A 27,934-nucleotide genomic window follows, 5' to 3' on the forward strand; every position below is an offset into this window, starting at 1 on the left:
CAGCTGTCACATATTTATCTGATTCTAATTTTAGAACATTTTTTCTTCTAAGAGGAACCTGTATTCATTAACTGTCAATCCCACTTACCACCATCCTTACCTTTCCCCCAAGCCTTAAACAACCATTAATCTAATTTTCTGTCTCCATAGATTTTCCTATTTTGGACGTTTAAAAAATAGAATAATACAATATGTGGTCTTTTGTGACTGGCTTCCCCCCCTTCCATTGAATTTATTGGGGTGACACTAGTTAACAAAATTGTAGAATTTTCGAGTGCACAGTTCTATAATACATCATCTATACACTGTATTGTGTGTTCACCACCCCAAGTCAAGTCTCTGTCCATCACCATTTTGGCTCTTTTAACTTAGCATAATATTTTCAAGATTCATCTGCCTTGAATGTATCACTAATCCATTTCTTTTTGTGGCCAAATATTCTCTCTAAAGATATACTACATTTTAGCCCGGCCAGGCGTGGCTCAGCGGTTGAACGTCAACCTAGGATCCAGGCGATCAGGGTTCAATTCCTGGTCAGGGCACATGCCCAGGTTGTGGGCTCGATCAATGACTCTCTCATCATTGATGTTTTTATCTCTCTCTCCCTCTCCTCTCTCTGAAATCAATAAAGATATATTTAAATATATATATATACACACACTACATTTTGTTTATCTGTTCATCGATTGGTGGACATTTGGGTTGTTTCCAGTTTTTGGCTATTACGAATAATGCTGCTGTGAACATTTGTGTACAGGTTTTTGCGTGAGCATGTTTTCATTTCTCTTGGGAATGTACTTAGAGTGAAATTGCTGGGTCGTATGGTAACTCTCTAAATTCTTGAGGAACAACCAAACTGTTTTCCAACTAGGCTGTACCATTTCACAATCCTGTCATCAGCGCACGTGGGTTTCAGTTTCTTTACATCCTCACTAACACTTGTCTCTTTTTTATTATAGTCATCCTAAGGGGGATAAAGTGATATTTCATTATGGTTTTGATTTGCATTTTCCTAATGACTAGAGATTTAAAGTTATTTGTATGTCTTCTTTAAAGAATTGTCTATTCAAATTATTTGCCCATTTTTAAAATTGGGTTGTCTTTGAGCACCTAATCTAAACCTGCCACTCTATTCACACATTATCATCACTTGATTACAAATCTCTTAGCATTTAATACCATCTGGCATTTTTAGTGTATTTGTGGTGTTTACCTCTGTATTCTCTGTTCCTAGAAGAGTGCCAGCTACCTAGTCACTGTTTCAGTATTTGGCGAATGAAGGCCCTATCTCTTCGTGAAATGAAGTACGCCCCCTCATAAGTACTAAGGTTTCAATTCCTAGCCATTCTTTTGTCCTTCCTGGTTATCTCCAACCTCCACTCACATCATTTTTTTAGAAAATACTTTAGATCTCTTTTTTAATACTGCATTTCCAAATTGACAAGACATAGAGAAACCACTTTTTTCTTCCTCTTACTAACTATTTGAAAGGTTAACAATATATTGCTAAAGACACCTTGAAACTATATATATATATATATATATATATATATATATATATCTTTTTTTTAATCCTCACCCAAGGATATGTTTTGATTGATTTTAGAGAGGGGAAGGGAGAGAGAAAACACTGATGTGAGAGAGAAACAGCGATTGATTGCCTTCCGTACACACCCTGACCGGGGATTGAACTGGAAACCTGGGTTTGTGCCCTGACCAGGAATTGAACTAGCAGTCTTTTGGTGTACAGGACAGTGCTCCAACTAACTGAGCCACCTAGCCAGGGTTATATATGTCTTTTAATAAATTATATTTTTTAATTTATAAAAGGAAACAACCTCATTTCAGAAAATTGGAAAGTGAAGGAAAAAACTATCCATAATCCTACCACCCTAACATAAACTAGGGTGGCATTTTGGGATATTTTCTTATAGTATTTTTTTCTATTTTTTTTCCTTTCTTTTTGACATTTACATATGCTTGACCTAGAGTATATTCCAGGACTTTGAAAAGGCCATTTTAGCATGTAATTTACCGATTAAATATAATAAAGGATGACTGAAATTTTTTACTTAAAGAGAATTATGGCATTTGCTATATATTAAGTAATAAATAGAGAATAGACAAAAGTATTTAAGTAATCAAAGCTGCATGATCAGCCAGGTTGATTCACTAGCTCAATGACTTGATCTAGCATACTAGCTTTTTTTAAACTTTTTGTTTTTAAATAACTTTAAACTTGAAGACTTGCAAAGATAGTATAGAGAGTATCTCAGTCACCTTCACCTAATGTTATCCTCTTATATAACTATGGTACTATTATCAAAAATGAAAAATCAACATTGGTACAGGACTGTTAACTACAGAGTTTATTTGGATTTTACCAATTTTATCACTACTTTCTTTTTTCTCTTTAAAGATCTAATCCAGGATCCCACATTGCGTTTATTTGTCTTGTTGCTTCAATCTCCCCAGTCAGTGAGAGTTGTTCAGTCTTTGCTCATGACTGTGACACTTTTATTTATTTTTTATTTACTTATTTTAAATATATCTTTATTGATTTCAGAGAGAGGAAGGGAGGAGAGAGAGAGATAGAAACATCAATGATGAAAGAGTCATTGATCGGCTGCCTCCTGCACGCCCCCGACTGGGGATCGAGCCTGCAACGTGGGCAAGTACCCTGACTAGGAATCGAACTGCAATCTCCTGTATCCTAGGTCAGTGCTCAACCGATGAGCCACGCCTGGCTGCACAGGACCGTGACACTTTTAAAGACCACTGCTCACATATTTTGTTGAATGCCCTTCAATTTATGTTTTCTGTTTTTTCATAATTAGATTAAGGTTATGGATTTGTTGGAAGAAGACCACTGAGATGATGTGCCCTCCAAAGTGTATCATTTCAACATGACGTTGATATGCTTATTACTGATGATATTACCCTTGATCACCATATTTCTCTGCTGCAAAGTTACTGTTTTTCCCTTTGTAGTTAATATTTGGAAGGAGATACTTCGAGACTATGCAAATACCCTTTTTCTCCTTAGACCTTTGCCCACTTGTTTTAGTAGTACATATTCATCAGTGGATCTTGCCTACAGTGATTGCTATTAGGTTGTCCTGTTGGTGATTATCTATTTCTTGCATTCCTTCTACATTTCCTAACTGGGATTCTTCTATAAGCAAGAGTTGTCTCTTCTTTCTCATTTACTTATTAATTCAGTCATCTTTTTCAGTATGAACTCATGGGTATTTATTTTATTCTCTGGGTTATAATCCCATAGTATCATTATTTACTTTGTACTCAAGTTGTTCTAATTTTGTCCAGTGGGATTTCTTTCAAGTTTTCCTGATAGGAGGAGATAGTCCAGGCTCATCTTGTATTTTTCCTGCCCCAGCTCTAGAATCACCCACTTCTCCAAAGAGTCTGATTTCTTGTGTTTAAGAATGGTATACTTAGCCTGGTCGGGCGTGGCTCAGCGGTTGAGCATTGGCCTAGGATCCAGGAGATCGGGGTTCAATTCTTGGTCAGGGCACATGCCTGGGTTGCGGGCTCGATCCCCAGTCGGGGGCGTGCAGGAGGCAGCCAGTCAATGATTCTCTCATCATTGATGTTTCTCTCTCTCTCTCTCTCTCCTTCCCTCTCTCTGAAATCAATAAAGATGAAAAAAAAGAATGGTACGCTTAGAGGCCAAATATGCTAATTGCTACTCGAGTGTCTTTCTAGGTCCTCTCAGTGGACAGCTAGGAAAGATATGTATGTATACAAACTTGTGTATATATACACATCTATATTTCTGTATCTATCAGAAAGAGGTTCCTGGACCCAATTTCAACATGGGGGACAGGGGCTGCCCCGCTCAACAAGCAGTTGAATTCAACTCAATTCTGACACTGTGTACTCAGAGCATCAGATTCCACAGGTTAAAGGCTCAGTCCCACAGGATTGCCCTCTACTTCAGATGCCAGTCACAAGCCCAGGTTTTTAGCTGTGCTTCTGAACTGGCTATAAATCAGAGGTTCCCACGCACCCCTGGTTGGGTTCAGTCAATTTGCTATAATGGCTCACAGAACTCAGGAAAACGTGTTTACTTACTAGATTACTGATTTATTACAGAGGATGTTAAAGAATATGAATCAGCAGTCAGAGGAAGAGATACATAGGGCAAGGTCCCAAACAAAGGAGCTTCTGTCCTCGTGGAGCTGGGACCCAGCATGGTGGCACATAGAAGCATTCTGCTTCCCCAACTTGGAAGCTCTGCGAAAAAGAGGGCAGTGAACTGCCCTTTTGGATTTTTATGGAGGCTTCATTACATAGTCATGACGGACTGTCACTGGCCACTGCTGATTGGTTCAATGTCAAGCCTTTCCCTCCCCAGAAATCAGGGTAGGACTGAAAGTTCAATCCTCTAATCATCTGTTTGGCTATACTGGCAAACAACACCCACCTTTGGGTCCAAAATGTACTCCTTTAACATAAAAGAGACAGCATTGTCGCTCTCTCATTGCTTAGGAAATTCCAAGTGGTTTGGAAGCTGTGAGCCAGGAACTCTGGATGAAGACCAGATATATCAAAAATATATTTTGATCATCTGAATGACCAAATATCTATGTTTCTTATAAATCACAGTATCACACTGTCTCTCTGTATATTTTAAAATAACCCAGAGCAAAAACCATGAGATTATACTAATATTCTGAGTTTATCCAGCACCAGTAGACCTGCTTATTTATAACTTCTTTCTCTGACACTGAGAAACTTGGGTCTCATTAACTACAATGTATCTCCCATAGATATTGTTATACTCTCACCTTTTGATTAATACAGTTTTTATCTGTGATTCAGCAGTATTATAAGTTACTATACATTGCATTGTATAAAATTGTCCTTAAATATTCATGAATAATAAGGAACAACTATGTTGCATGTAGAATTTTGTGTGCTCTAGAGGCGCCTCTGAGAAATGAATTTTAGAAAGGATTTGAAAATCCAGGTGTGGTGTTATTTCTAATTTGATCTTTTGCTTAATTATGGATTTATTATTTTATATGTTTTGGCTATATGACAGCAAAGTTCTGTTGTTTAATAAGTTTCAGTAGATTGCTTTGAAATCTTTATTCTTTTTTTTTAATAGGTCTTAACTTGCAGAGTCAGTTTAATCTGGAAAATGTCACTGTTTTCAATACCAATGAGCAGGAAAGCACCCTGGGTCAGAAGGTGAGACTGATACAAATCTAACAGAACATGTTTATAAGTTTGTTATTGAGATCACATGAATGGGTCTTCTAAGTCATCAAAATATTTAAAACCTTTTTTTCCAATTTATAGAAATAATATGTATTCTGTGTTAAAAATGCAAACAAAATAGAAATATTTAAAATAGTATAGCTACCCCATAATAAGGCCCCAGGACAACCACTCTTAACATTCTCCATCTTTCCTTACAAGACTTTTTGTGTATATGTAGTTTTATTCCAAAAATGAGGTCATACAATACATACTGTTCTGAAATTCACTTTCTTCTTTTAATAGTAAAAAATGGATACACTTTTACATCAGTATGTTTAGATGTATCTCAGTGTTCATGGGTCATGATAAATCTTGATATATTGCAGTGCCATCAGTGGGTATTGAGATAATGTCTAATGGTGAAAAATCAACAGCATTGTAATGAATAATGTTGTGTATGTCATTGCTACATTAGGTGGCAATAGGATGTCTGTAGGATAAAACTTAAGTGAAATTGCTATGTCAAAGTAACGCATATACTGTATAGCTCATCTTTAAGGCAATGGGAATTCTATGCTTGGAAGTCGAACATGCCACACGGCTTCTGCTGAGGGCAAGTCCTGAGGCCCAGCTGTCAGCTGTGGATCCCTCAGTTTTCGAATGTTTCGGAACTTGAACCCGCTTCCAGAACGGGTTACATTCGAAAACCGAGGTACCACTGTATTCTCTGGCTCTCTTCCGTAATCACTGTAGGTGGCTCCCCTCCTGCCATTCCTTCCCTTGAGTTTTTTACACCACTGATACCTGGTTCAGACTCACTGGATCTTTTCCTCACTAAAATTTTTTCAGTTGACATTTGCTTTCTCCAGTGTTTTAAAATTTGTCTAAAGTGAGACATAGCATTATCATTGAAAATGTCAATGGCATGACTTACAGCAGCTTTATCAGGGTGATATTTTTCAATAAAAATTTGCACTTCAACCCATTTTGTACACTTTTCTTTGATGAGTGCAGTAGAAACGCTTTCTCTTCCCTCCTCCTCCGAGGACAGTTCCTTGGTTGCCACATGTTGCTGCTCTGTCAGAATGTTTGGAAGTTCTTCTGTGGTGAGTCCAGGCTTGTGGTCCTCCACTGACCCCTTCACATCATCACTACTCACTTCCAAGCCCATGGACTTTCTCAGAGACACAATGTCCTCAACAATAGGAGCATCCTCTTCAACATACGCAAATACACATTCAGGGAGAGCTGGCCACAGTTTCTTCCATGCTGACTTCATTGTTCTGTGAGAGATATCCCTCCATGCTTTGTCTATGATATGTAAGCAAGGATATTGAAATGATTCTTCCAGAACTCCCTGAGGGTTAGCTCTGTGTCCGTGGTCACCTCAAAGCACCTTTGGAACAGTGCTTTGGTGTAAAGCTTCTTAAAATTAGATAATGACCTTCTGATCCATGAGCTGGATAAGTAGAGTCGTGTTGGGGGCAAAAACTTTACATTGATAAAACTGAACTCTTCTATCAACTCATCCTCGAAGCCTGGAGGGTGAGCTGGAGCATTATCCATAACAATTTCCTTCTTCACCTCTTTGTCATTCTGTTAATGATTCTCTTAGCTTTGCAGCTTTTATCCATTTCTCACAGCAAGGGGTGATTGGCAGAGGGCTCCTGAGATGACATGAACTCAGATTGATTGCACACAGTCACAAAAACAAATTGGTTGCAAAAGTGCTCCTGAGATGAGATGAGCACAGATTGATTGCACACAATCACCAAATAAGATCAAATATCACCTCCCTGTTGCGCAGGTACTCAGGAGTCAACAGCCAACAGCTAGGCCTCAGGATCTTGCACTCAGCGGAAGCTGCATGGCATGTTCGACTTCCGAGACATGTTTGCAAACTGAAGCATTTCTAGGTTTATGGCATTTGTAAACCGAAATGTTCGTCAGTAGAGACATTCAAAAATCGAGGTACCACTATACGTCTAGATAGTTACTATGACTAGACTTCTCTACTAATGATTGTCTAGCAGTGTGTGAATGGCATCATTCCAGCATTTACCTTCTGCCTGACAACTTCATGACAGGCTGTACTTTTTTTAAATTTAGCACACCGAAGATAGAGAGGAAGGAATGGATGTCGAAGAAGGAGAAATGGGAGATGATGAAGCTCCAACAACTTGGTGAGTTTTAGAAGTTCAGATTTCTTGATTTACAAAGATAATACCTTAATGACTTAATTGAGTTCTAGAGTGAGCATGTAGACAAAGAGGAAGGAAATCATGCTTACAGATTTCTTTTATTTGTAACTTTCATGTATATTATTTCAGATTATAAATTCCAAGTTACTAATGGGCTGTATCAGTTGGTTTCTAAATTGCATGCACCGACGGTTCATTGTTTACACAGCCTATTTTATACATGTTCATAACATTTAAAAGACGAAGCACAGGCAACCTAGGTACCCCTCCCCTCCCCCTTCCGTTTAGCTTTGTGCACTCAATGCCTGTGGCTATTGAGCTATTTAATGAAATAGGAGGAATAAGAAACATCCTTTTTCTCTTCTCTCCTCCTGCCACTGTCTCTTATCTCATCCTCTATAACCCTATGCTTTCTCTCCAAATAATTTCTTTTTAATGCTGGTTAGAAGCAGTGAGGAAGAGAAAAGTGAAGGTATAAAGGAACACTTTCACTGAAGTGATAAAAATTATCATCTGTTACAATTGAAAGATTTCCTCAAGGTCAAGAAGAGGTTTCTGTATATGCACAGGGAGATGTATTCCTTTCATCCCAAATTTCAAATTCAAACACATAGCCCCAAGAAACGTTGACAGTAGTATAGCTCCAGGCATAATTCCAGTATTTCCTAGCCATATAACCTTGAACAAACTATGTAACCTCCCACAACTCAGTTTCAGAGTCATTAAAATGTAGTAATGCCACCTACCTGCTTCAGTTATTGAGAAGATTAAATGAGATGCTTTTCGGAAGTGGTGTGTTAAGGCACTTGGTAGTTATCTTTATTATGACTGTATTTGTTGATGTTACATAGAGCGATAGATGTAAAGCGCTTAGAACATATCTATTTAGTGTCCAGTAGCTATTATCTATTGCTTTTTTGTTTTTTGGACTTTTTTAGAGACTTGTTTGTCCATGTACATTATGGATAGAGTTTTTATAGAGTCTGGCCTGGGTAACGTAAGGGCACTGGGCCAAGGTATTAGGCTCCAAGATAACAAGGTCACCTGAGACAAACAGAGCCCCAAAGACAAACTCTGACCATTGCAGTTTTTTCTAGTTAGACTCTGCCTGAGCCTGCATAGACAATTAAGCTCCATTGGTTATGTTCATAAACTAGTCCCAGGAAAATCAGTACGCAGTTGCCTCTCAATCTGTCATGATCACTATTTTCTTTAATGGAGGAAGAAATTGTATGAGGAATTACTTTGTGACCAACTGTATCACCAGACTTTCTTAGGCACTACAATTTATCAAGAACATAACTCATGTATCTACAATATGAAGTTCATTTCAGATTTGGGTGAAATACACTAATAAAAATTTTTGTTTTAAAAAGAAAAGTATTAGCCCCTGGCCTAATCTGTCAGTTGGTTAGAGCCTTGTCCCGATGTGCTAAGGCTGCAGGTTCAATCCCCAGTAAGCACACATACAAGAATCAATGAATGAATGAATGAATGAATGAGTGGCACAACAAAGTGATATTTCTCTCTCGCTCTCCTCTCTAAAATTCAGTTTAAAAATTTTTTTAATTAGTTTTTTAAAAGTTTATTATATAAAATCATCAGCTTAACATTTTAAAAATACAGTAGTCCCCCTTATCCATGGGGAATACTTTCTAAGACCCCCAGTGGATGCCAGATACTGTAGATAGTACCGGAACATGCTCAGTTGGTTTTTTATACATATATACCTATGATAAAAATTTATAAATTAGGCAGTAAGAGATTAACAACAATAATAATAAAATAGAACAATTATAACTACTTAATAAAGTTTATGTAAATATGGTCGCTCTCAAAATATCTTACTGTACTGTACTCACCCTTCTTGTGATGATGTAAAGTGATACAATGCCTACGTGATGAGATGAAGTGACTTGAATGTCATAGGCATTGTGACATAGGTTAGGCTACCGTTGACCTTCTGACAGAGTTATTTGAATGTAAGCACTTTCATTCCACAACAGTTGACCTGATAATCAAGATAGCTACTAAATGACTAATGGGCGGGTAAACAGCCTGAATGCACTGAACAAAGGGATGACTTGTGTCCTTGGCGGGACGGAGGGTGATGGTACAAGATTTCATTGCACTACCGTTCGATCAACTCAACGTTTAAAACTTATGAGTTGTTTATCTCTGGAATTTTTCATTTCATATTTTCAAACCATGGTTGATCTCTGGTAACTAAAACCATGGAAAGCAAAACCACAAACTACTATGTGTTGTTTTATGTAGCACCTTTGTTAAATAGTTATGAAACATTCTACTTTGTGTTTTTTAATCCTCACCCGAGGATATTTTTTCCATTGCTCTTCAGAGAGGGTGAAAGGGAGGGAGGGAGGGAGGGAGGGAGAAACATCAATGTGAGAGACACATCGATTGGTTGCCTCCCACATGTGCCCTGTCCTTGGCTGAAGATCGAGCCTGCAACTGAGGTACATGCCCTTGGCCAGAATCGAACCTGTAACCATTGAGCCAAACCAGCTAGGGCAAAACAGTCTCCTTTGTGTTTTGTTTGTTTTGGGGGGTTTTTTTGTTTGTTTTTTTAAATATATCTTTATTGATTTCAGAGAGAGGGAAGGAGAGGGAGAGAGAGATAGAAACGTCAATGATGAGAGAGTCATTGATCGAGCCCACAACCTGGGCATGTGCCCTGACCGGGAATCGAACCCCGATCGCCTGGATCCTAGCTCGACGCTCAACCGCTGAGCCACGCCCGGCCAGGCAAAAACAGTCTCCTTTGGATAGTAAAACTCCTCTAACCTGTTATTGTTTGTATGTACAATAAGTAGTTACATTTATTTTGTGTGGATAAATATAAAATCCAAAAGTATCTGTGGAGTGGTGAAGGTGGAAGGCAAAAATGCAGTGGGTTGAAATATGAAAAGGTGAACGTTGAATGCAGACAACTCTTTCAGGTTTAGCCATGAAGGAAAAGAGAGACAGCCCTCTAGTGGAAAGGTGAAGAATTTTTTTAAAATATATGTCCTCAACTCTAAATAAATTTACTAGCAGTAATATATTAATACTTTAAAATGTATCGTGTGAGGCACCTCAAACACAAACGAAGCCAACTAAATATAAAAGGAGAGAGATGAGATGCCCTTACAGGTAGGCGATGGTAAGTAGCAACTTGGAATAGGTTGTTAGTGGTATCCAACATTAAATTAGATGTGAGCTTCCTGGCAACTGAGACATGTAATGGCTACATAATTCTCATTCTCTGATTAGGAGGTAACTTTCTAGCTTTCTTAAGAAGCAAACTTTCCTGGTATTTCAAGAGATGTTTATTTTTCTATGTGGTAACTGAGTAACATTTTGTATATATGTGTATGATGTATATATACACTTAAATACATATGCATAGAAATATATACTCTAAAAAGTTTTGTTTCAAAAACATATTTTTGCTAAGCCTGGCCGGGCATGGCTCAGCGGTTGAGCGTCGACCTAGGATCCAGGCAATCTGGGTTCGATTCCCAGTCAGGGCACATGCCCGGGTTGTGGGCTTGATCCCCAGTGGGGGGTGTGCAGGAGGCGGCTGATCAATGACTCTCTCATCGTTGATGTTTCTCTCTCTCTCTCTCTCCCTCTCCTTTCCTCTCTCTGAAATCAATAAAGATATATTTAAAAAACATATTTTTGCTAAGTTTATGGAACTATACAAATGTTGAATATTGTATTGTTTCATGAATACAAATAATATATGGCTGTTTCTTTTTCCATTTTACTTTCACATTTTGGGAAATGTTCTTTCTGTGGCTTTTTTTTAATCCAGAGAAAACACAGACCTATAATCTTATTTTCATAAGTCACTAACATTGCTTTTATTATAGAAAGAGGTTGATGTTCAATAATTGTTTTCCCGTTTTCGGGGTTGTTTAGTACTAGGAAAGAGTTTAGAAAGAGCAAAAGTTAACATGCCCATTAGATTCTTTTGAATATTGCTTGTTCTTGGCAAAACTTTTGGCAGAAGCTAGATTTTTGCCAATTAAAAGTTGTAAGTATTATTCATTGTTGATTTGAAACAAGAGCCACATGCTTGAGATACTAGCAGTTACTCTAGCAGAGTTAGCATTTTTATCAAAATTAGCTAGACTTGCTAAATTATTTACCAGACTTATACTTAATTCAAAGCCATTGTGATCTGGGTGAGTACATAACATAATTTCAAGCATCTTTTTTAAAATAAAATGAATGAACTTCATGACTGCTATTTCCTTGCAGACCAAGGGCTTTATCAATTATTTCCAAGTTCACAGCATTATTCTAGGCAGTTAAGTTGTCAGAAATGTGAAAGATAAGTGATGTGTTATGTGATTCAATGTGTGCATGTTTTTTTTTTAATTGATAATGCCAGTTGATGTCAATTCAAACTAAAATTATTCTTTAAATGGGTATTTTATGATACTGACCTGTAGTTTGTCGTCTTAACCATAAGTTAAATTCCTGTGGTGAGCTTCATCAGATGTGCCTCTGTATGTTTTACTAAAATACTTTCCCTGTGTTTTCTTAGATCATTAATGTACCTTTTCAGACTTCGTAAACTGAATTTTACACCACCAAATTACCTTATACTTTTTTACTCTTTCTTATTTTATATACAAAGAAACTAAGGCATTTTTCAGTCTTTTAAACGTTAGTTCCCCACTCAAAAAAAAACTTTTAAAAAGTACATGGTAAAAATGATACTTTATTTTACTATAATCCTTTAAAAAAAGCATTATAATATAGTCCCTGATGCTCCCTAGTCATCAGAAAAACTAATTTTCAGTATATTCATTCTAATGATGAAGAGTGGGAAGATTAACTGCCTGTTATTGGTCAGAATAGAGATGGCAGGACTCTTAAGATCATGGTACTGTGTGGATCACTAGCCCTACTTCCTGTTTCCCGTATAAAAGTGCAGTCTTACTTAGAATATTTATATGGGCATGAAGCTTAGAGAAAATGCTAACTATAATCCATAGGTTCAACTTATTAAGGTTTATTTAGAAAGAATGAAGTCATGTAGTACACAATTGTGATTACAGACAAAATTAATTTTACAGCAATAATGTTGATAATTTTTGTGGATATTTGAGGATATGAAATATTCAGTACCTCAAGCATTTTTTACATGGATAATACTAAAAGACTTCACTGGCTGTTTTGAATGATGTAGAGGATTTTGTTAAAAATAATCTTATGGATTTAAAAGTCTGAAATGCTTGTTTTAACATTAAAATTAAAACAAAGTATAACGATTGCTTATAAATCTAAAATTTATAAGAATGTACTGACACTAGATTCATAACATAGCCAAATTAGAAGTTGAATTAGGAATGCCATATTAAGACACTAAAGAAAGGGCTTATTTTTGTAACACTAAATTGTTTTGTACCTAATGTGTTTGTCTTATAGGACTTCTTAACTTAGTGTATTGGTTAGGATATAATGCCTATGACTTTTAACAGAGATTAAATTAACATTAGACTAAACAGCTTAGAAGCCGATTTCTTTCTCATGTAAAAGTATGGAGACAGGCAGGCTAGGGACCCATGTTCCTTCCAGTTTTTGTTCCACCATACCTTGGTGTTTGCTCTTTTTCCTTTAGTCTAGGATGTCTCGTCATCTTACCTATATTCTAGCCAACAGAAAGGGGAAAAAAGAAAATGGTAAAACGTGGCCCAAATAAGTCACATGTGACTTCCACTCTCAGCTGATTGGCCAGAATTTAATCACATGGCCACATCTAGGTGCAAGAGAGGTTGGGAAATGGTCTTTAATTCTGAATAATCTTGTATCCAGCCGAAGCTCAGGGGTTCCATCACTGTAGATAAAGGGGGTATGTCTATTTTTTTTTATTAATTTCCCCTGAAATTATTTATAAAATTTTATAAATATTTATGATTGTGTTCTTTTCTGGGGAAAGAGACTGTAGCTTTCATCAACTTCTTAAAAGGGTTTGTGACCCAAGAAAAGTTAAGCGTACTTAGATAGTTCTAAGAGAACTTAAATGATTTATTTCATATATTATTTATTTTATTAGCTCCATTCCAATCGATTACAACCTGTATCGAAAATTCTGGTCACTTCAGGATTATTTCAGGAACCCTGTGCAATGCTATGAGAAGATTTCATGGAAAACTTTTCTCAAGGTGAGTTGCCAATCCCAAACTACCAAAAGCCCAATATTTTTTAGCTAATGGCAGAGCCACATCTTCACTCTTGTCCAGAATACTTTTCACTATATAATTCTATCTCTTTAACTTTCTTTTTAAAAAAATTATTGATTTTAGAGAGAGACACTGATTTGTTGTTCCACTTATTCATGCATTCATTGATCGTTTCTTATATGTACTGTCACCCGGAATCAAACCCACAACCTTGGCATATCGGGACAACACTAACCAACTGAACTACCCAGCCAGTGCTACCTCTTATGTTTTTATATCGTTTCACAATATACAGAAGCTAAATTGTAAATACTTAAACTGATTATAAATGACTTGAGAATTTAAAAGTTAGTAATTACAGCCTATTTTTTTAACATAGTATTATCAACATGAACTGATGAATATTTGCAGAATACTTTCTGTCTTGTCTTTACGCAAAGTTATTTCATCTTTTTTTGTTAGAACAGGTGTGTGCAAATTATGGCCTTGGACTAGATCCAGACTACTGCCTGTTTTTGTAAACAAACTTTTATTGGCACACAACCACACCCATTTGTTTACATATTACCTGTGGCTGTTTTTGAGCTATGATAGCAGACAAGTACTTGTAACTGAGACCATAGAGCCATATAACCTAAAATACTTTACTCTCTGACCCTTTACAGAGAATGTTTAAGCCCTATTTTATAAAAATTCTCTGTATTTCTTTTTTCTTGGTTACCTAAAGATCAGTTGTCCTTTTTGTTGTAATCAAAATCCAAGGTTAATAGGTCTTAAAAGTAGGATAGTATATGTTCTGTGTTATTTTTAACCATTTTTATTTTATATGCTTTGGAGGGGGGCACCATTTAAATTCAGGTTAAGTGGTGAGAAATCACCTGGAAATGGTTGAGTTTCCACAGCTGGTTAAATAGTTTATTTGCACTGGTAAATTTCTGTATACTCTCAAAGCATTCCTTTCTCTGCCCCTTACACAAACTGCATAAGCAATCGCATTTCATTGGGAGTAGAGAGTTTATCCCTATTTTTACAATACCATGAGATCTCCTACAAAATAGTTTTACCCTCATTTTGCTATCACAATTTTCTTAATTTGCCTTACAACACACATGTATGGTAACTGGGAATAAATTCTAGATATTCTAATACAGAAATGCACTAAACAAATTATTGGGCAATAATGCCAAGTAAAACTAATTGATATTTTTACTTTGCAGTATTCAGAAGAAGTACTAGCTGTTTTCAAGAGTTACAAATTAGATGATACTCAGGCCTCAAGAAAAAAGATGGAAGAATTAAAAACAGGAGGAGAACATGTGTATTTTGCAAAATTTTTAACAAGTGAAAAGGTATAAATCTCTCTTTTTCACTAAGCATAATAAAAATGTTCTTTCTATTGATATACTTTTTAAGTTCAATAGAAATGTTTCTTTCTTTACTTTTGGATAAAGCTGATAAAAGTTAGTTTTAGAGTCCTATTTGGTTTCAGTAGTTAAAGAGGTTTTCCTGCATTAAGTCTGTTGTATAGACTTACTTTAAAATAAATGCATGTATACATATTTTGAACCTCACTTTGGGGTATAATTTGCATTTATGAAAATATTTTGCAGTTTGCCATTTAGGTACAAATAAGGGGTTTAAAAGTTCCCTGTTAATCTTATTTATATAGTTAAATAAGTAAATTTTGTTCAAATTTAAGGGATTTTGTAAGTTTCTAGTCAACATGGCATACTGACTATGTTTAAACTCACTCCCTTTGCTCCAAATACATAGCAGTGGCAGGTAAATATAAAAAGAGAAAACAAAAAAGACAAAGCTGGGCTTCCAGAAACAAGATAAATAGCTTGACCAGAAATGCCAAATAGCAAAACTGAAGCCCCAGGCCTGCTGGACTCTCTATTTAAGCAGGTGGTAGCATCAGGAGTTTGAAAGTCAGACCAGATGTGTTCCTTGTGGAACCAGGGGCCAGAGTCAGATTCACTACTTGAAGCCAGACACTGGGATAGAACTTAACCCACTTTTGGAAAGAAGCTAAGAAAAATATTACCCATTTTCTGCCAAGGGCTACGGTTGCATAGAAAATTTCAAAGACAACTTTTTGTTCATCTGTTTGAATATTTCATCACTTTGAGTATTTCTTGCCAATGCCTTCTGGCCGGCAAAGTTTCTGTTGAGGTATCAGCTGACAATCTTATGGGAGCTCCCTTGTAGGTAACTAACTGCTTTTCTCTTGCTGCTTTACAATTCTTTCTCTGTCTTTAATCTTTGGCTTTTTAAAAATTATGTGTCTTGATGTGGGCCTCTTTGAGTCCATCTTGTTTGGAACTTTCTGCAGTTCCTGGACTTGTATGTTTCCTTCACCAAGTTAGGAAAGTTTTCCATCATTTTCTTCAAATAGGTTTTCCCTTTCTGCCCTGGCCAGTGTTGTTCAGTGGTCAGAGCATCAGCCCATGCACCACAGGGCCGAGCATTCAATTCCCAGTCAAGGGCACGTATCTGGGTTGCAGGTTCCATCCCCGGCCTGGTCGGGGTGAGTGCAGGAGGCAACCAACGGATGTCTCTCTCACATCGATGTTTCCCTCTCTCTTCCTTCCACTCTCTCTGAAAAGCAATGGAAAAAATATCCTCGGGTGAGGATTTAAAAAAAACACCCATGGGGTTTACTTAAAGAGCCAGCTGTGTGGAAGAAACGGCTAGTGAATAAAATGTCTAGTGAATGTTAGGTTGCATTAGTAGGCGGAAGCAGAGTGTGTGAAACACAGCTAAAGGAAACCAATTTCTAGGGCTTTCAGGTATCTTACTGGTGGTTTGTGTAGAAGATGCTGCCTCTCATTTTTGCTCTAGGTCTGGAAGGCAGATCCAGCACAAACTGGTAGATATAGACTTCAGCTCTCCTTCAGCACTCTAGAGACATAATAGAAAGATTGCCTTCATCACTGGAAGTGGTTCTTACAGGAAGAACAGCTAAGGAGCTGGGTTGTTAAACTTCCTCATAAGTGACCTAGTCCTTTCCTATCTGTGATAATACAATGATACAGTTTTCTTTAAATTGTAAAAATATGAAAAGTCCATTTACTTCACAGATGACTCCCCACCAACTCGGCTGCAGGCACTTTGGAGGGCTACAAAAATGAGCAACACCCCTTTTTGTATTTATCTGTATGGACCTGTTGCCATTATTTCTTCTTTTTTTAACTCCTCACCTAAGTACATGCTTAGAGAGAGAAACATCAGTGTCAGAGAGAAACACTGACTGGTTGCCTTCTGTACACTCCCTGACTAGGGATCAAACCCGCAACCCACATAAGTGCCCTGACCAGGAAGCAAACCGTCAGCCTTTCGATACATGGGACAGCTCTCAACCGAGACATTGTGGTTGAACTGTTTTGCCATTATTTGTTTGTATGTGAAAAAGTAGCTGCCTTTTTCTTTTTTATATTTTTGCCTTTATCCGGACTTGAGGACCACAAAGATAATATTACCATCCACCGACACAAACATGACATGATATAAATTGGTTAAGAAATCTAAATGAAGTCTTTGCCACTCTGCCCTGGGGCTTATACAGTAATGCCTCCAGTGCAGTGATGCCTCACGTGCAGTGAGCTTTCAGCAAATGTGTTTTGTTCTGTTTTTTAATTTAAATCTTTCATTTCTGTAATAGCATAACCTGTATCTTTAGGCAAAACTTGAATTTAATGTGTTGTTTTGTGTATATGCTTGTTTTTTGAGTAGTTGATGGATTTACAACTGAGCGACAGTAACTTTCGACGACATATCCTACTGCAATATCTCATTTTATTCCAGTATCTCAAGGGACAGGTGAAATTCAAAAGGTAAGTATAAATTAATAAATGAGTAGTAAATAGTTTATAAACCACAAAGAGAAGGATGTGCCAATTGATATATTTTTCTTATGTATTGGGCTCACTTTATGTATAAGGGTCACATCCCTGAAACATTTCTTTTGCAGCATTAGATAATCGAGCTTTTGTTAGAGAGACTAGATGTTAGGAGATTTGTTTTAGAGAAAAGGTGTTGACCTTATTTATCCATTTTCCATGAGTCTTTCCTGCTGAGCACCAGGGCTTCTTGGGAGTTCTCTGTTGTATTGGTGGGGGCGGTCTTACTCGAGACTTCGATCATCCCCTTCTCACCTCACTCAGACTTTCTCCAAACCTGATTTGCAAAGTAAGCCAGTAATACTTCTTTCACAAAGTATGAAACTGTCTCAAAAAATGAAAGTAAATCTTTGAAGCACCGAGGAGTTCCAGTTTCTTTGGGGTTTCATAAAACCTAATCAGGACCTCTACTGTCTACCTAAATACCTCCACCTATAGTGTAGATCATTTCCCCTTGTCATATCCATAATTAAAGTAGAGGCCACTGTTACTTGATGGTATTTTTGTTAAGTTTGCAAAGAAGTGTTGTATTAGTTGTGTAAAGAACACGGCTTTGCTACCTGCTGGTTTTAGATCCCACTTTCATTACTAGCAAGCAGTTCAGCTCCTTCAAACTTGTAATTTTAAGATAACACACAGCAAGCACTCAGAAATATTTTCTTATCTGTCTCTTTGTTGTAGAAGTTTGCTATACCTAGGGGCTTTGGAACCAGGCCTAGGTTTGAATTCAAGCTTTATGGCCTTGGGCAGATCATTGAAACTCTGTAGTCTCTGTTTACCATGCACACGTACTCATTCTGAGAATTAAATGAGTGATGCATGTAAAGTGCTCAGATCTTGGTACATGGTAGCCTATTAGTATTTATTGGACAGCTGTAAAGCACCTAATACATAGAGCTGTATTAATGCCAGCTATTAACAGTTTGGGTCTGCTTTCAGCCTTCTCTAGGGCTTTGGGTTTTTGTTCATTATATTTTGAATGCATTTTAAGGAAATGCAGCAAGCTCTATCTAAATGTACATCATGCAGAGGAATATGTTAATACCATCTCAGGTTTTCATCCCATATTAAACTCATTACTTTAGGAAACATTCAGGGCTCTGTTTATATTTAACCAGATTAACTGAATGTTTTCTTCTCCTTTATACACTTTCATGTCTTCAGTTCTAACCATCTAATCTTGAGGATGAAGGGCAAATTTCTCTTATAATCCTCTCATTTGTGACTGTTGTTGTCTTGGTAATTTTTGACACTTTTTATATTATGGTTAGCTTATCTGTTACATGTCTCGTGTTTTTCAAAACAGTATATATAAACCTTAAAATTGAATATACACTATTGTTAACTCAAGCATGCTTTTATTGCTTTGTTCCGTAGTTCAAACTATGTTTTAACTGATGAGCAATCACTCTGGATTGAAGATACCACAAAATCAGTTTATCAAGTAAGTTCAACACGCAACAAACCCATGATTGAGCAAAATGGAAATTTAGAATTTTCTTTGTTTCAGCCCCAAATAGGAAAATAAGGATAAAGTTAAGCTCAGGTACAAGACCACAAATGCTTCCTGGTTCTCTGCCTACAAACCACTCCTATGATGCAGAAAGTTGTTGAAAGCTTAGTATATTCTTTCTAATCACAGCTACTATCTGAAAACCCACCTGATGGAGAAAGATTTTCAAAGATGGTAGAGGTACGTGTTTTGTATTTACATAGTATTCTTAGCACCAAATAGAATTTCAGATGCCCCCATTATGCAAATATAATTTGTTTTTCCCAGCATATATTAAATACTGAAGAAAACTGGAACTCCTGGAAAAATGAAGGCTGCCCAAGTTTTGTGAAAGAAAGGTAAATATATACTCATCTCAAGCAATATGAGAAATATTAAAATATAATTTGACATGATTCTGTTATGTGGAGATAAGTATATATGCATTTCATATAAAAAAATGTAAGTTGAGCTCAGTAATAACACAACCACTTTGAAATTTTTATCTCAAATTTGTCGTAATTAAGCTCCCAAATTATTGAAAAAAAATGTTGTATACCCACTTATTGTCATTTGTAACTTGGTGTGGCATTTTTGTCTTTTATCTGATGAGTGTTCTATAAATGAAGCTTTCATCTTTTTAGGAAGAAAACAATTTTCTTTCACATTAAACACTTCCATTTCCGCTGTCCATTTCTAATTCCAGTATGTTTTGTTCACCACAGAACGTCAGACACCAAACCAACAAGAGCAGTACGGAAGAGAGCAGCACCGGAGGACTTCCTGGGGAAAGGGCCCAACAAAAAGATTCTGATGGGAAAGTAGGTTAACCTGTCTTGATATGTGGAATGTTATTTTTTTTATTTTGAAGGTGTTACTCTAAGAACTCTCCAGTTGTGTTTTCCTAGTTTTTTGTGTATTTGGTATGTGCATAGATGACTAAAGCAAAACACCCCTGTCAATCTATAGGGCCCATTATTCTCTCTCCTGCTTCCAAATTCCATGGCTCTAGGCTTTGCCATTTTTACCACATCACAAACAGTACAATTGCTGTTAGAATGACCCAGTTCATTTCTAGTTGTTGCAAGATTCCACAATCCTTTCTATTACCTTCTAGTTAATGGTTCATTGCTTTATATTGTGCTTGAATATTTTTAGAAAAAAGTAATGATTATCATTCAGAATATGTTCATATAGAAAATTTGCTAACTACCAAAAATTGAGAATTAAAACTCCACAAATTAACCTGAAGTATTTTTAAAGCTTTAAGGCATATGAGGATGGTGTCTATTAAAAATGTGTTTGTTTATGTGTCTATTTTGTAGTGAGGAGTTAACAAGACTTTGGAATCTCTGCCCTGATAATATGGAAGCCTGTAAATCAGACACAAGGCAAGTTTCAAATGTTTCACATCAAGCATTGCTTTTCTCAAATGTTAAGTAGAGTAGAATGGCCCTTTGTGAACAATCAGGAGAGTTCAAAAGAAATTTAAAAGTTTACTGTGGTTGACTTTGGCACAGCAAAATATGGCTTCCCACGATAAAGCACCTAGTGGTGCTAATAAAATAATTTTAGAAATCACAACAAAATAAGAATTCACAAAAAAGAGGAACTAAAACCCAAGGTATGAACTAATGTTGTGGTTGCCTCTAGCTAGGGAGCAGTACAGATGATTCCCACTTTTGGGAACCAGAGGACTTGGGTTTTAACAGCCACAAAAGGACAGAAGGTAAGGCTTAGGCCGGTATGAATTTGTAACTGAATTTCCCCTGAATAAAGCTGAGCCCCTTGACACTACATTACCTGTAAAAAGGGCAGAGTGGGAGATGGAGGGACTTGCCCACTGATACAGGAAACACGAAAGCTTGTGCATTACTACCTGGGCTGTGGGCCAAAAGGAAGAAGTATTCCTGAGAAATTATAACCACAGTCTGCTGCCATGTGGTCTTACAGTTTAAATAGATACTACCAGCAGTGTAAAGGAATCCCCAAGCTAAAGGGGCGAACTATAAAGTCCCAGGCTTTCTGAAGGTTACATTTAAATCTGAAGATAAGTTTACCACCCAGACTTAACAAAACATTCAAGACCATCCACCACAAGTAAGAGTCAGCAGACAGAACAAGCAATGTAAATTAGCCCCTTGGGAAAATAAAACCATCGGATAAAGGCTTAAAATATGTATATTTAAGATAGTTGAAGACATAAAAGAAGGAAATGAAAATAAAAGGAACATGACATGCTCAAAAAGCACCAGGTGAATTTGAAAAAACAAATAATACTTCTAGCAATGAAAAAAATGTAGTCATTGAAATTACAAAATAAGCAGGTAAAACAGCAGGCTTGACACAGGTGAAATAGAATTAAGGATTTAAAAAAAATCACCCAGCCCAGCCAGTATGGTTCAGTGGTTGGGCATCGACCCATGAACTAGTAGGTCCCTGGTTCCATTCCTGGTCAGGGCACATGCCCGGGTTGCAGGCTCGATCCCCAGTAGGAGGTGTGCAGGAGGCAGCCGATCAATGACTCTCATCAATGTTTCTGTCCCTCTCCCTCTCACTAAAATCAGTAACATTTTTAAAAATCACCCAGTACAGAGGGATGAAGAATTAGAAAATACGAAAGTCAAAAACCACAGAATGAGAAGGTCCAACAGACATCTAATAGGAGGAAATAATAGAGAATGGAAAACAGGCAGTAATCAAGGACACAATGACAGAATTTTTCTTTCAGAACCGAGAATTAGTATAAATTCTCAGGTTCACCAGGTGCAGACTTAAGTCGGATAAACGGAATAAATCCTTATCTCTACACATTGTAATAAAGTCACCAGAGAGAAAAACCAGACTTCCTTCAAAGGAGCAAAATCAGGCTGTCGGCAGACTTCAAGAACAAAAGGAGCCAAAGACAGTGGAATGATAGCTTCAAAGTGTTGAAAGTATCAACTCCAAATTCTGTGACAAGTTAAACAGTGAGAAATAAAGTTACTTTCCAGCTAAAACTATGAGAATCTGTCATCAGCAATCTTACTTTAAAAAGCAGAAGTTGAACCCCAAAACAATGTGTAAGTTGCAAGGATTGCTATGCAAAGACATTAGTAAATACAAATAAATCTCATCAAGGATTCACTGTATAAAACAGTAATATTACTAATTGGGGGTTATTTGAAAAGGTGGAACACACTTGATAAAAAGTGACCTAATATAAGGATTAGAATTTTAAAATGTTACAGTTGCAGAGAGAGAGAGAATAACTAGACTCCAAGTAAAGCATGCTTGTAAGTATGTAAAAGAAACAAGTTGAGAAAAAAATTATAGAAAATACAAATAAAAGGTAAATCGGGTTGTAGATAGGTACAAGCAGAATTCCATTAATTGAAAATTTGAAAAGATTCAAAACAATATATACTTTCTTAAAAAGCACATGAATGATAAACACCAAATTCTAAAGATTGGCTGCCTCTGGGGAGAGAAGAGAATGAGATTAGGAAGCGGTGCATGGGCACTTTCATCTGTACTTAGTGTTTGAAAGTCTGAAGCAGGTAGGGCAAAAGCCTAGGGTGTTCATTACAAAACCAGCAGATGGTTCCAAACATTTATGAATGGTAGTCTGGTTGGGATTTTCATGTGAACCCTGTTTTTTCTAGTGTGATGTGTAGAAAAGAGTGATGGTAATCTCACAAGCAACCTTACAGGCCTGTAATACCAGTTACAGAGCATGTGACTGTAATGAGTGTCATAAGGTTTGATGAATACATTTTAAATAAGATGTGATGCTTGATTTTTCTTGAGAGAGCTCATTTTTCTTGTTTTAGTCAAAAATGTCTTTTCATAAGGTCCTTAGATCTTATTTGACTCTCTCAAAATTTATTTCTAAAAACAAGTTCAAGAAGATGCAATTAAAAACCAACCGTGCTACCTTGGCAACAATCTGAAACAAGCTCAAAGTTAAACTCCTGAAATCTCAGTACGGGGTTATTAGTTTTGGTTTAATTCAGGCTTTAAAGGAAAAAAACCCGTGAACGTGGACATATGAAATTTTCCTGCTTACTGGAGAAATTCAAATGCTAGTAAACCCCTGGCTACCCACTGTGACTAGTAACGTCATCTTTTATTACAGGGTATGATACAGTGTTACGTTACATAGTACATATGGCACGTTACATTACAGTGTATAGTAGTGTTACATATTGAGTGCATAGTGGGTAGTGTGGCAGAGTGCCACACTGCCCTCTCTGTTGTCCCCTTTGAGAAGTTTGTCTTGAGTCATTTACCTCCTTAAAAATTTGAGTTCCTAAGTAATCTATGAGTCAAGTGTGAGTAATATTATGAGTATTAAGAACTTAGGATCCTCACTAGTTATTTTTTAACATCCAGGGAATATATGCCAACTTTGGAGGAATTCTTTGAAGAAGCCATTGAACAGGCAGACCCTGAAAGCATGGTTGAAAATGAATATAAGTAAGTAAGGTTTCTCATGACCTAATTTTCTCCAATACTTTTTCTTAAGCATTTTAGTACACATAAATTCCTATTAAAAGACACAGTTGAGGGAGGGACTGGGGAGGGGGGTGAGACAGGGTGGAACTGGTCATTGGGGAGAAAAAGGGACATCTGTAATATTTTAAACAAAAATTAAATAAGTAATTTTAAAAAAAGATTTCAACAATAAAAGAGAGACAGTTGATAGAGGGGTACTTTTCCTCTTAGGTGAGTTTATGTCCGAAGTTCACATTATTACACATCTGATTTCAGTGAACATTCCCACAGACTTAACAAGCATGACTTACAATCAGGCTTGTTTCAAAAAATAAACCCTCCCCCCTTAAGCCCACATCTCTCTCCATCACCTATTTTCTCTGTTCCCCTTTAAATCACAGTAGGCATACCTCGTTTTATTGCACTTCTATTACACTTTACAAATATCAGGTTTTTTACAAATTGAAGGCAAAACCCTATACCAGCAAAAAAATTACAACTCACTTTATTGCAATACTCACTTTATTGCAGTGGCCTGGGACCAAACCCATAGTATCTTCGAGGTGTGCCTGTATCTCCCAACAGTTGAGAATTGCTGCCTTCATTTCCTCACCTCCCGTTGTCCTCAGCCCATTACTGCAGGGCTGTCTCTGTCAAATAGCTCTTATCAAGGTCACTTTTTTTTAACCTCTCAGCAGCATTTCCCAGTTAATCTCTCCCTCATTAGATAACATTTTCTTTTCTTGACATCCATCAAACTATAGCTCCCACTGTTGCCCCTTTCATCTGCTTCTCAGTCTCCATTACTGGCACCCGAGTCCTCTGTCTGCCTAACTAAAATTTTAGAGTAACTTCAGGACCCAGTCTCAGGTTCTTCAACTAAATCTTTAGGTGAGACCACACAGCGCCATGGTTTTGAATAGGCCTTACGGTATTAAGGGCGAGGGCCCTCTTGTCAGACTGCTTAGGGTCCAGTCCCAGACTCTGCCACTTAACTGGCTAGGTTAACTAGGACTAATTTAACCCCTCTGCTTGTTTCCTCATCTATTAAATAGGAATAGTACCCATTTCACAGGGCTGTTCTGAGGATTAAAATGATTTACTTTGAACCATGCATGACATGTGAAGAGTGCTGTGACCAGTTCTGGTCAATTTTCCATGCATTAGCCAGTGATCTTTAAATTCACAAGTCAGATCTCTTGCTTAAAATCTCCATCACTGCCTATTAAGATGAAATCCTACCCCCTTACTGAGGTCTGACTGGCATCTACCTACCTCTCCAATTACATCTCTTTATTTTCTCTGCTCTAGCCATACCAGCCCTGTTTCTTTTCCTCTCAAAAGGTACTTCCACCTCAGGACCTTTGTACTTGCTGTTCCTTTGCTTGAAACTTCCCTCATGGCAATCCCAGGGCTTGCCCTCTCACTTCAGCTCTCATCTTAAATACTGAGCAGTTTTCCTTGACCAGGCTCCTCCCCTTTCCCTTTGTAAGGCAGCCCTGTTGTATTTATTTCATAGCCACATACCACCATCTGAAACTCTCATTTCTCATGTTTTTCTCATCCTTACCACTATCTGAAATTGTCTTATACCTTGTGTTTGTCAATAATGATGCTTCCCAACAGAGTCTACATTTACTATGCCATTACTTCCTAAGCACTTACCTTTTGTAACTGTAAGGTAGAAACTGTTCTTGTCTCAGCTAGTAAATGGCAGAGCCAGGAAAATCACATTGGCCTCAGGGGCCCTGAACTGCAGTGTTGTAGTGCCTCGAGTGCTCAGGGTGAACTTACGATCTCCACGACTCCTGAGTGCCCAGCTCAACAAGTACTTGTTGAATGAATGTTTATTTACTATTGTTAGGTTAAGACTAGGTAGATTTTTCTTTGAAGTGATAGCCCTGTAAGATTAGTTTAAAAACTTGGATGGTATGGATCTCTGGAGAATAAGAAAATTTTTGTAACTGACAGGGAATAAAATGCGTAAAAGATTCAAATTTGTTTAAACAGAAATGTGTCAGAAAGGCTTGTAACTATTTCAGCAAAGCCTCATGGCCTGGTGTTTACTTGGTAAGGGTCCCCACAGTCTAGGGGTAGTTTTGCAGGTGCCAGCATGTCTCAAAGGTAATGGAGGTTCCAAGTAAACCAGGTTGCTACTCTAACAACTTGGGGAAAGGAGATATTTCCAAATGACTTGCAAAAACTCATCAATGGGAAAAAAAAAAAAAAGTGCTCTGGATGCTTCTGCAGCTTGCCCGTTTCAGGAACAGTGTCTTTCCAATTTCCCTGAGGTTTCCATTTCTCATCTTACTGGGAACCACCTATTATCGCTTTGCTTCCTTAGGGAACAGTGCATGGGTTCTATTCTTGGCATCACTGCTTACTCTGTTGGCTATTGGATATTTCCCTTTTAGTTTTGGAGCCATTTTTTATTCCTTCAGGTTGGTACTGAGCAAATTAAAATTTAGGCATTAGGTAAATAGGAAGCCAAATATTGATTAAATTAGCATGATTGGAACTCAGTGTTGAACTTATGTATTCTGGAACTCGCACCTGTTAGTGACATTGCCAGTATGGATATCAACTCACTAAAACATGGTGAACCTATTATGAATTCTTTTTTTTTTCTCCCCCTAAATAAGATTATTTGTCCTGCATATCCAACATCTAGGCAGTACTGGACACATACTAATTGACTTTTTAAAATTAAGTAAAATGCATATAAACTTTTAAAATGTGCTTGCTGCAGCCCGGCTGATGTGGCTTAGTGGTTGAGCGTCAGCCTGTGCACCAAGAGATCACCCATTTGATTCTGGTCAGGGCACATGCCCAGGTTGTGGGCTCGATCTCCAGTGGGTGGTGTGCAGGAAGCAGCCAATTGCTGTTCATATTTCTCCCTCATCGGTGTTTCTCTCTTCCTCTCCCCTCCTCTCTAATATATATATATACACATATACACACACATATACACATATACATATGTGTGTGTGTTTTTATTGAAGTATATCTTTATTGATTTCAGAGAGAGAGGTAGAAACATCAATGATGAGAGGGTCATTATTGATCGGCTGCCTCCTGCACACCCCGACTGGGGATCGAGCCCAAAACCCAGGCATGTACCCTGACTGGGAATGGAACCACAATCTCCTGAATTCTAGGTCGTTGCTCAACCGCTGAGCCACGCCTGCTGGGCAATAAAAACATGTAAACCTGCCTCTTCAGGCTCTGTTGGTTCCTGTTATAAGTGAACTGTACACTGAGGTTCTTTGGGAATATAACCAGAATGAGAAGAACGGTGCCTCCAGCTACTTGAGAGTATAGAATTCCATATGGTAAGTTACATTAACTAGAAGGGAACATAGAAATAAAGAACTTGTAAGACTGGCATCTCTTTTTACAGGGCTGTGAACAATTCCAATTACGGCTGGAGAGCCCTGAGACTCTTGGCTCGGAGAAGCCCTCACTTCTTCCAGCCAACCAACCAGCAGTTCAAAAGTCTGCCAGAGTATCTTGAAAACATGGTAATAAAGCTAGCCAAGGAATTACCAGTAAGTATTATAGATCAATTTTTTCATTTCCTTTAGTTGTTATCTTTAAAGCTGCTATCATTATTTGAGCAGAGCTGAATTTAGAGTTTATCAGGTGAAAAACAACACCACAAATTCCCATGTTTAAGAATGAGGAAAAATGCTTTTGACAATACATTTCATAGGAAGTACATAAACTGATAAGCTAAATTTAATAATTTTTACACCATGTAATTTAATGTAACTCTATAAATACTTCTAGATGAACTATTATCGTTTTTCCTGTTTACTGGTGCATTATATTGTCTTTTATCCAAGACAGGGTAGCAGTAGGCAATTTGGCCTTTCTACTCTGCTCTCTTTTCCAGTACAATTTTCTCATTGTATTACTGCAATACGGTACTAACTGTGCACATAAAACCTAATAAAATCACTCAAAAAATTTTAAGGACACAGTTGCCCAACCTGTCTTCCCTAGACCATTGTTGCTATTGTTACTATTTGCTAGGTACTTGAAAATCATCTTAACATCCTTTTTACTGGCTCCCTTCTTCCCAGGTTGGAGGGCCAAGGGGAGTCTTTCCAACTTTCAGGTCTCCCCGCCCACTCCTGCTCCAGGTTAACACTGTCCTATCTGTCACTTACCTGGCATTCACATTTAACAGTCTTGGGGTTAAAGTTGTGGGCCCTGTACTTGGAATGTCACAATCACATGAATCCCCAGTTATTTTAGAAGTTGGCATTCTTTTAAACATTCTTCTTACTCACTTTAGCCTCCTTCTGAAGAAATAAAAACAGGTGAGGATGAAGATGAGGAAGATAATGATGCTTTACTGAAGGAAAATGAAAGTAAGAATTGAATTTTCTTGGCTATTTTACAAAATTGGAAAAGATTGTGGTTCTTTGT

The 27,934-nt window shown here is 37.3% G+C and overlaps 1 protein-coding gene across 1 annotated transcript in view; it reads left to right on the plus strand.

Moving 5' to 3' along the window:
* Nucleotides 1-27,934, plus strand: part of THOC1 (THO complex subunit 1) — a 36,548-nt gene that overhangs the window by 7,906 nt on the left and 708 nt on the right. Inside the window, exons 8-20 of the mRNA XM_016211502.2 lie at nucleotides 5,135-5,217; nucleotides 7,339-7,412; nucleotides 13,504-13,612; nucleotides 14,848-14,979; nucleotides 17,366-17,466; nucleotides 18,910-18,976; nucleotides 19,175-19,225; nucleotides 19,313-19,383; nucleotides 19,750-19,845; nucleotides 20,350-20,415; nucleotides 23,399-23,482; nucleotides 26,901-27,048; nucleotides 27,801-27,876. Of these exons, the coding sequence (XP_016066988.1) occupies nucleotides 5,135-5,217; nucleotides 7,339-7,412; nucleotides 13,504-13,612; nucleotides 14,848-14,979; nucleotides 17,366-17,466; nucleotides 18,910-18,976; nucleotides 19,175-19,225; nucleotides 19,313-19,383; nucleotides 19,750-19,845; nucleotides 20,350-20,415; nucleotides 23,399-23,482; nucleotides 26,901-27,048; nucleotides 27,801-27,876 (1,158 nt within the window). The remainder of the gene's footprint in view (nucleotides 1-5,134; nucleotides 5,218-7,338; nucleotides 7,413-13,503; nucleotides 13,613-14,847; nucleotides 14,980-17,365; nucleotides 17,467-18,909; nucleotides 18,977-19,174; nucleotides 19,226-19,312; nucleotides 19,384-19,749; nucleotides 19,846-20,349; nucleotides 20,416-23,398; nucleotides 23,483-26,900; nucleotides 27,049-27,800; nucleotides 27,877-27,934) is intronic.

This window comes from Miniopterus natalensis, chromosome 7 (assembly GCF_054644295.1).
Source record: "Miniopterus natalensis isolate mMinNat1 chromosome 7, mMinNat1.hap1, whole genome shotgun sequence".
Lineage (NCBI taxonomy): Eukaryota > Metazoa > Chordata > Mammalia > Chiroptera > Miniopteridae > Miniopterus > Miniopterus natalensis.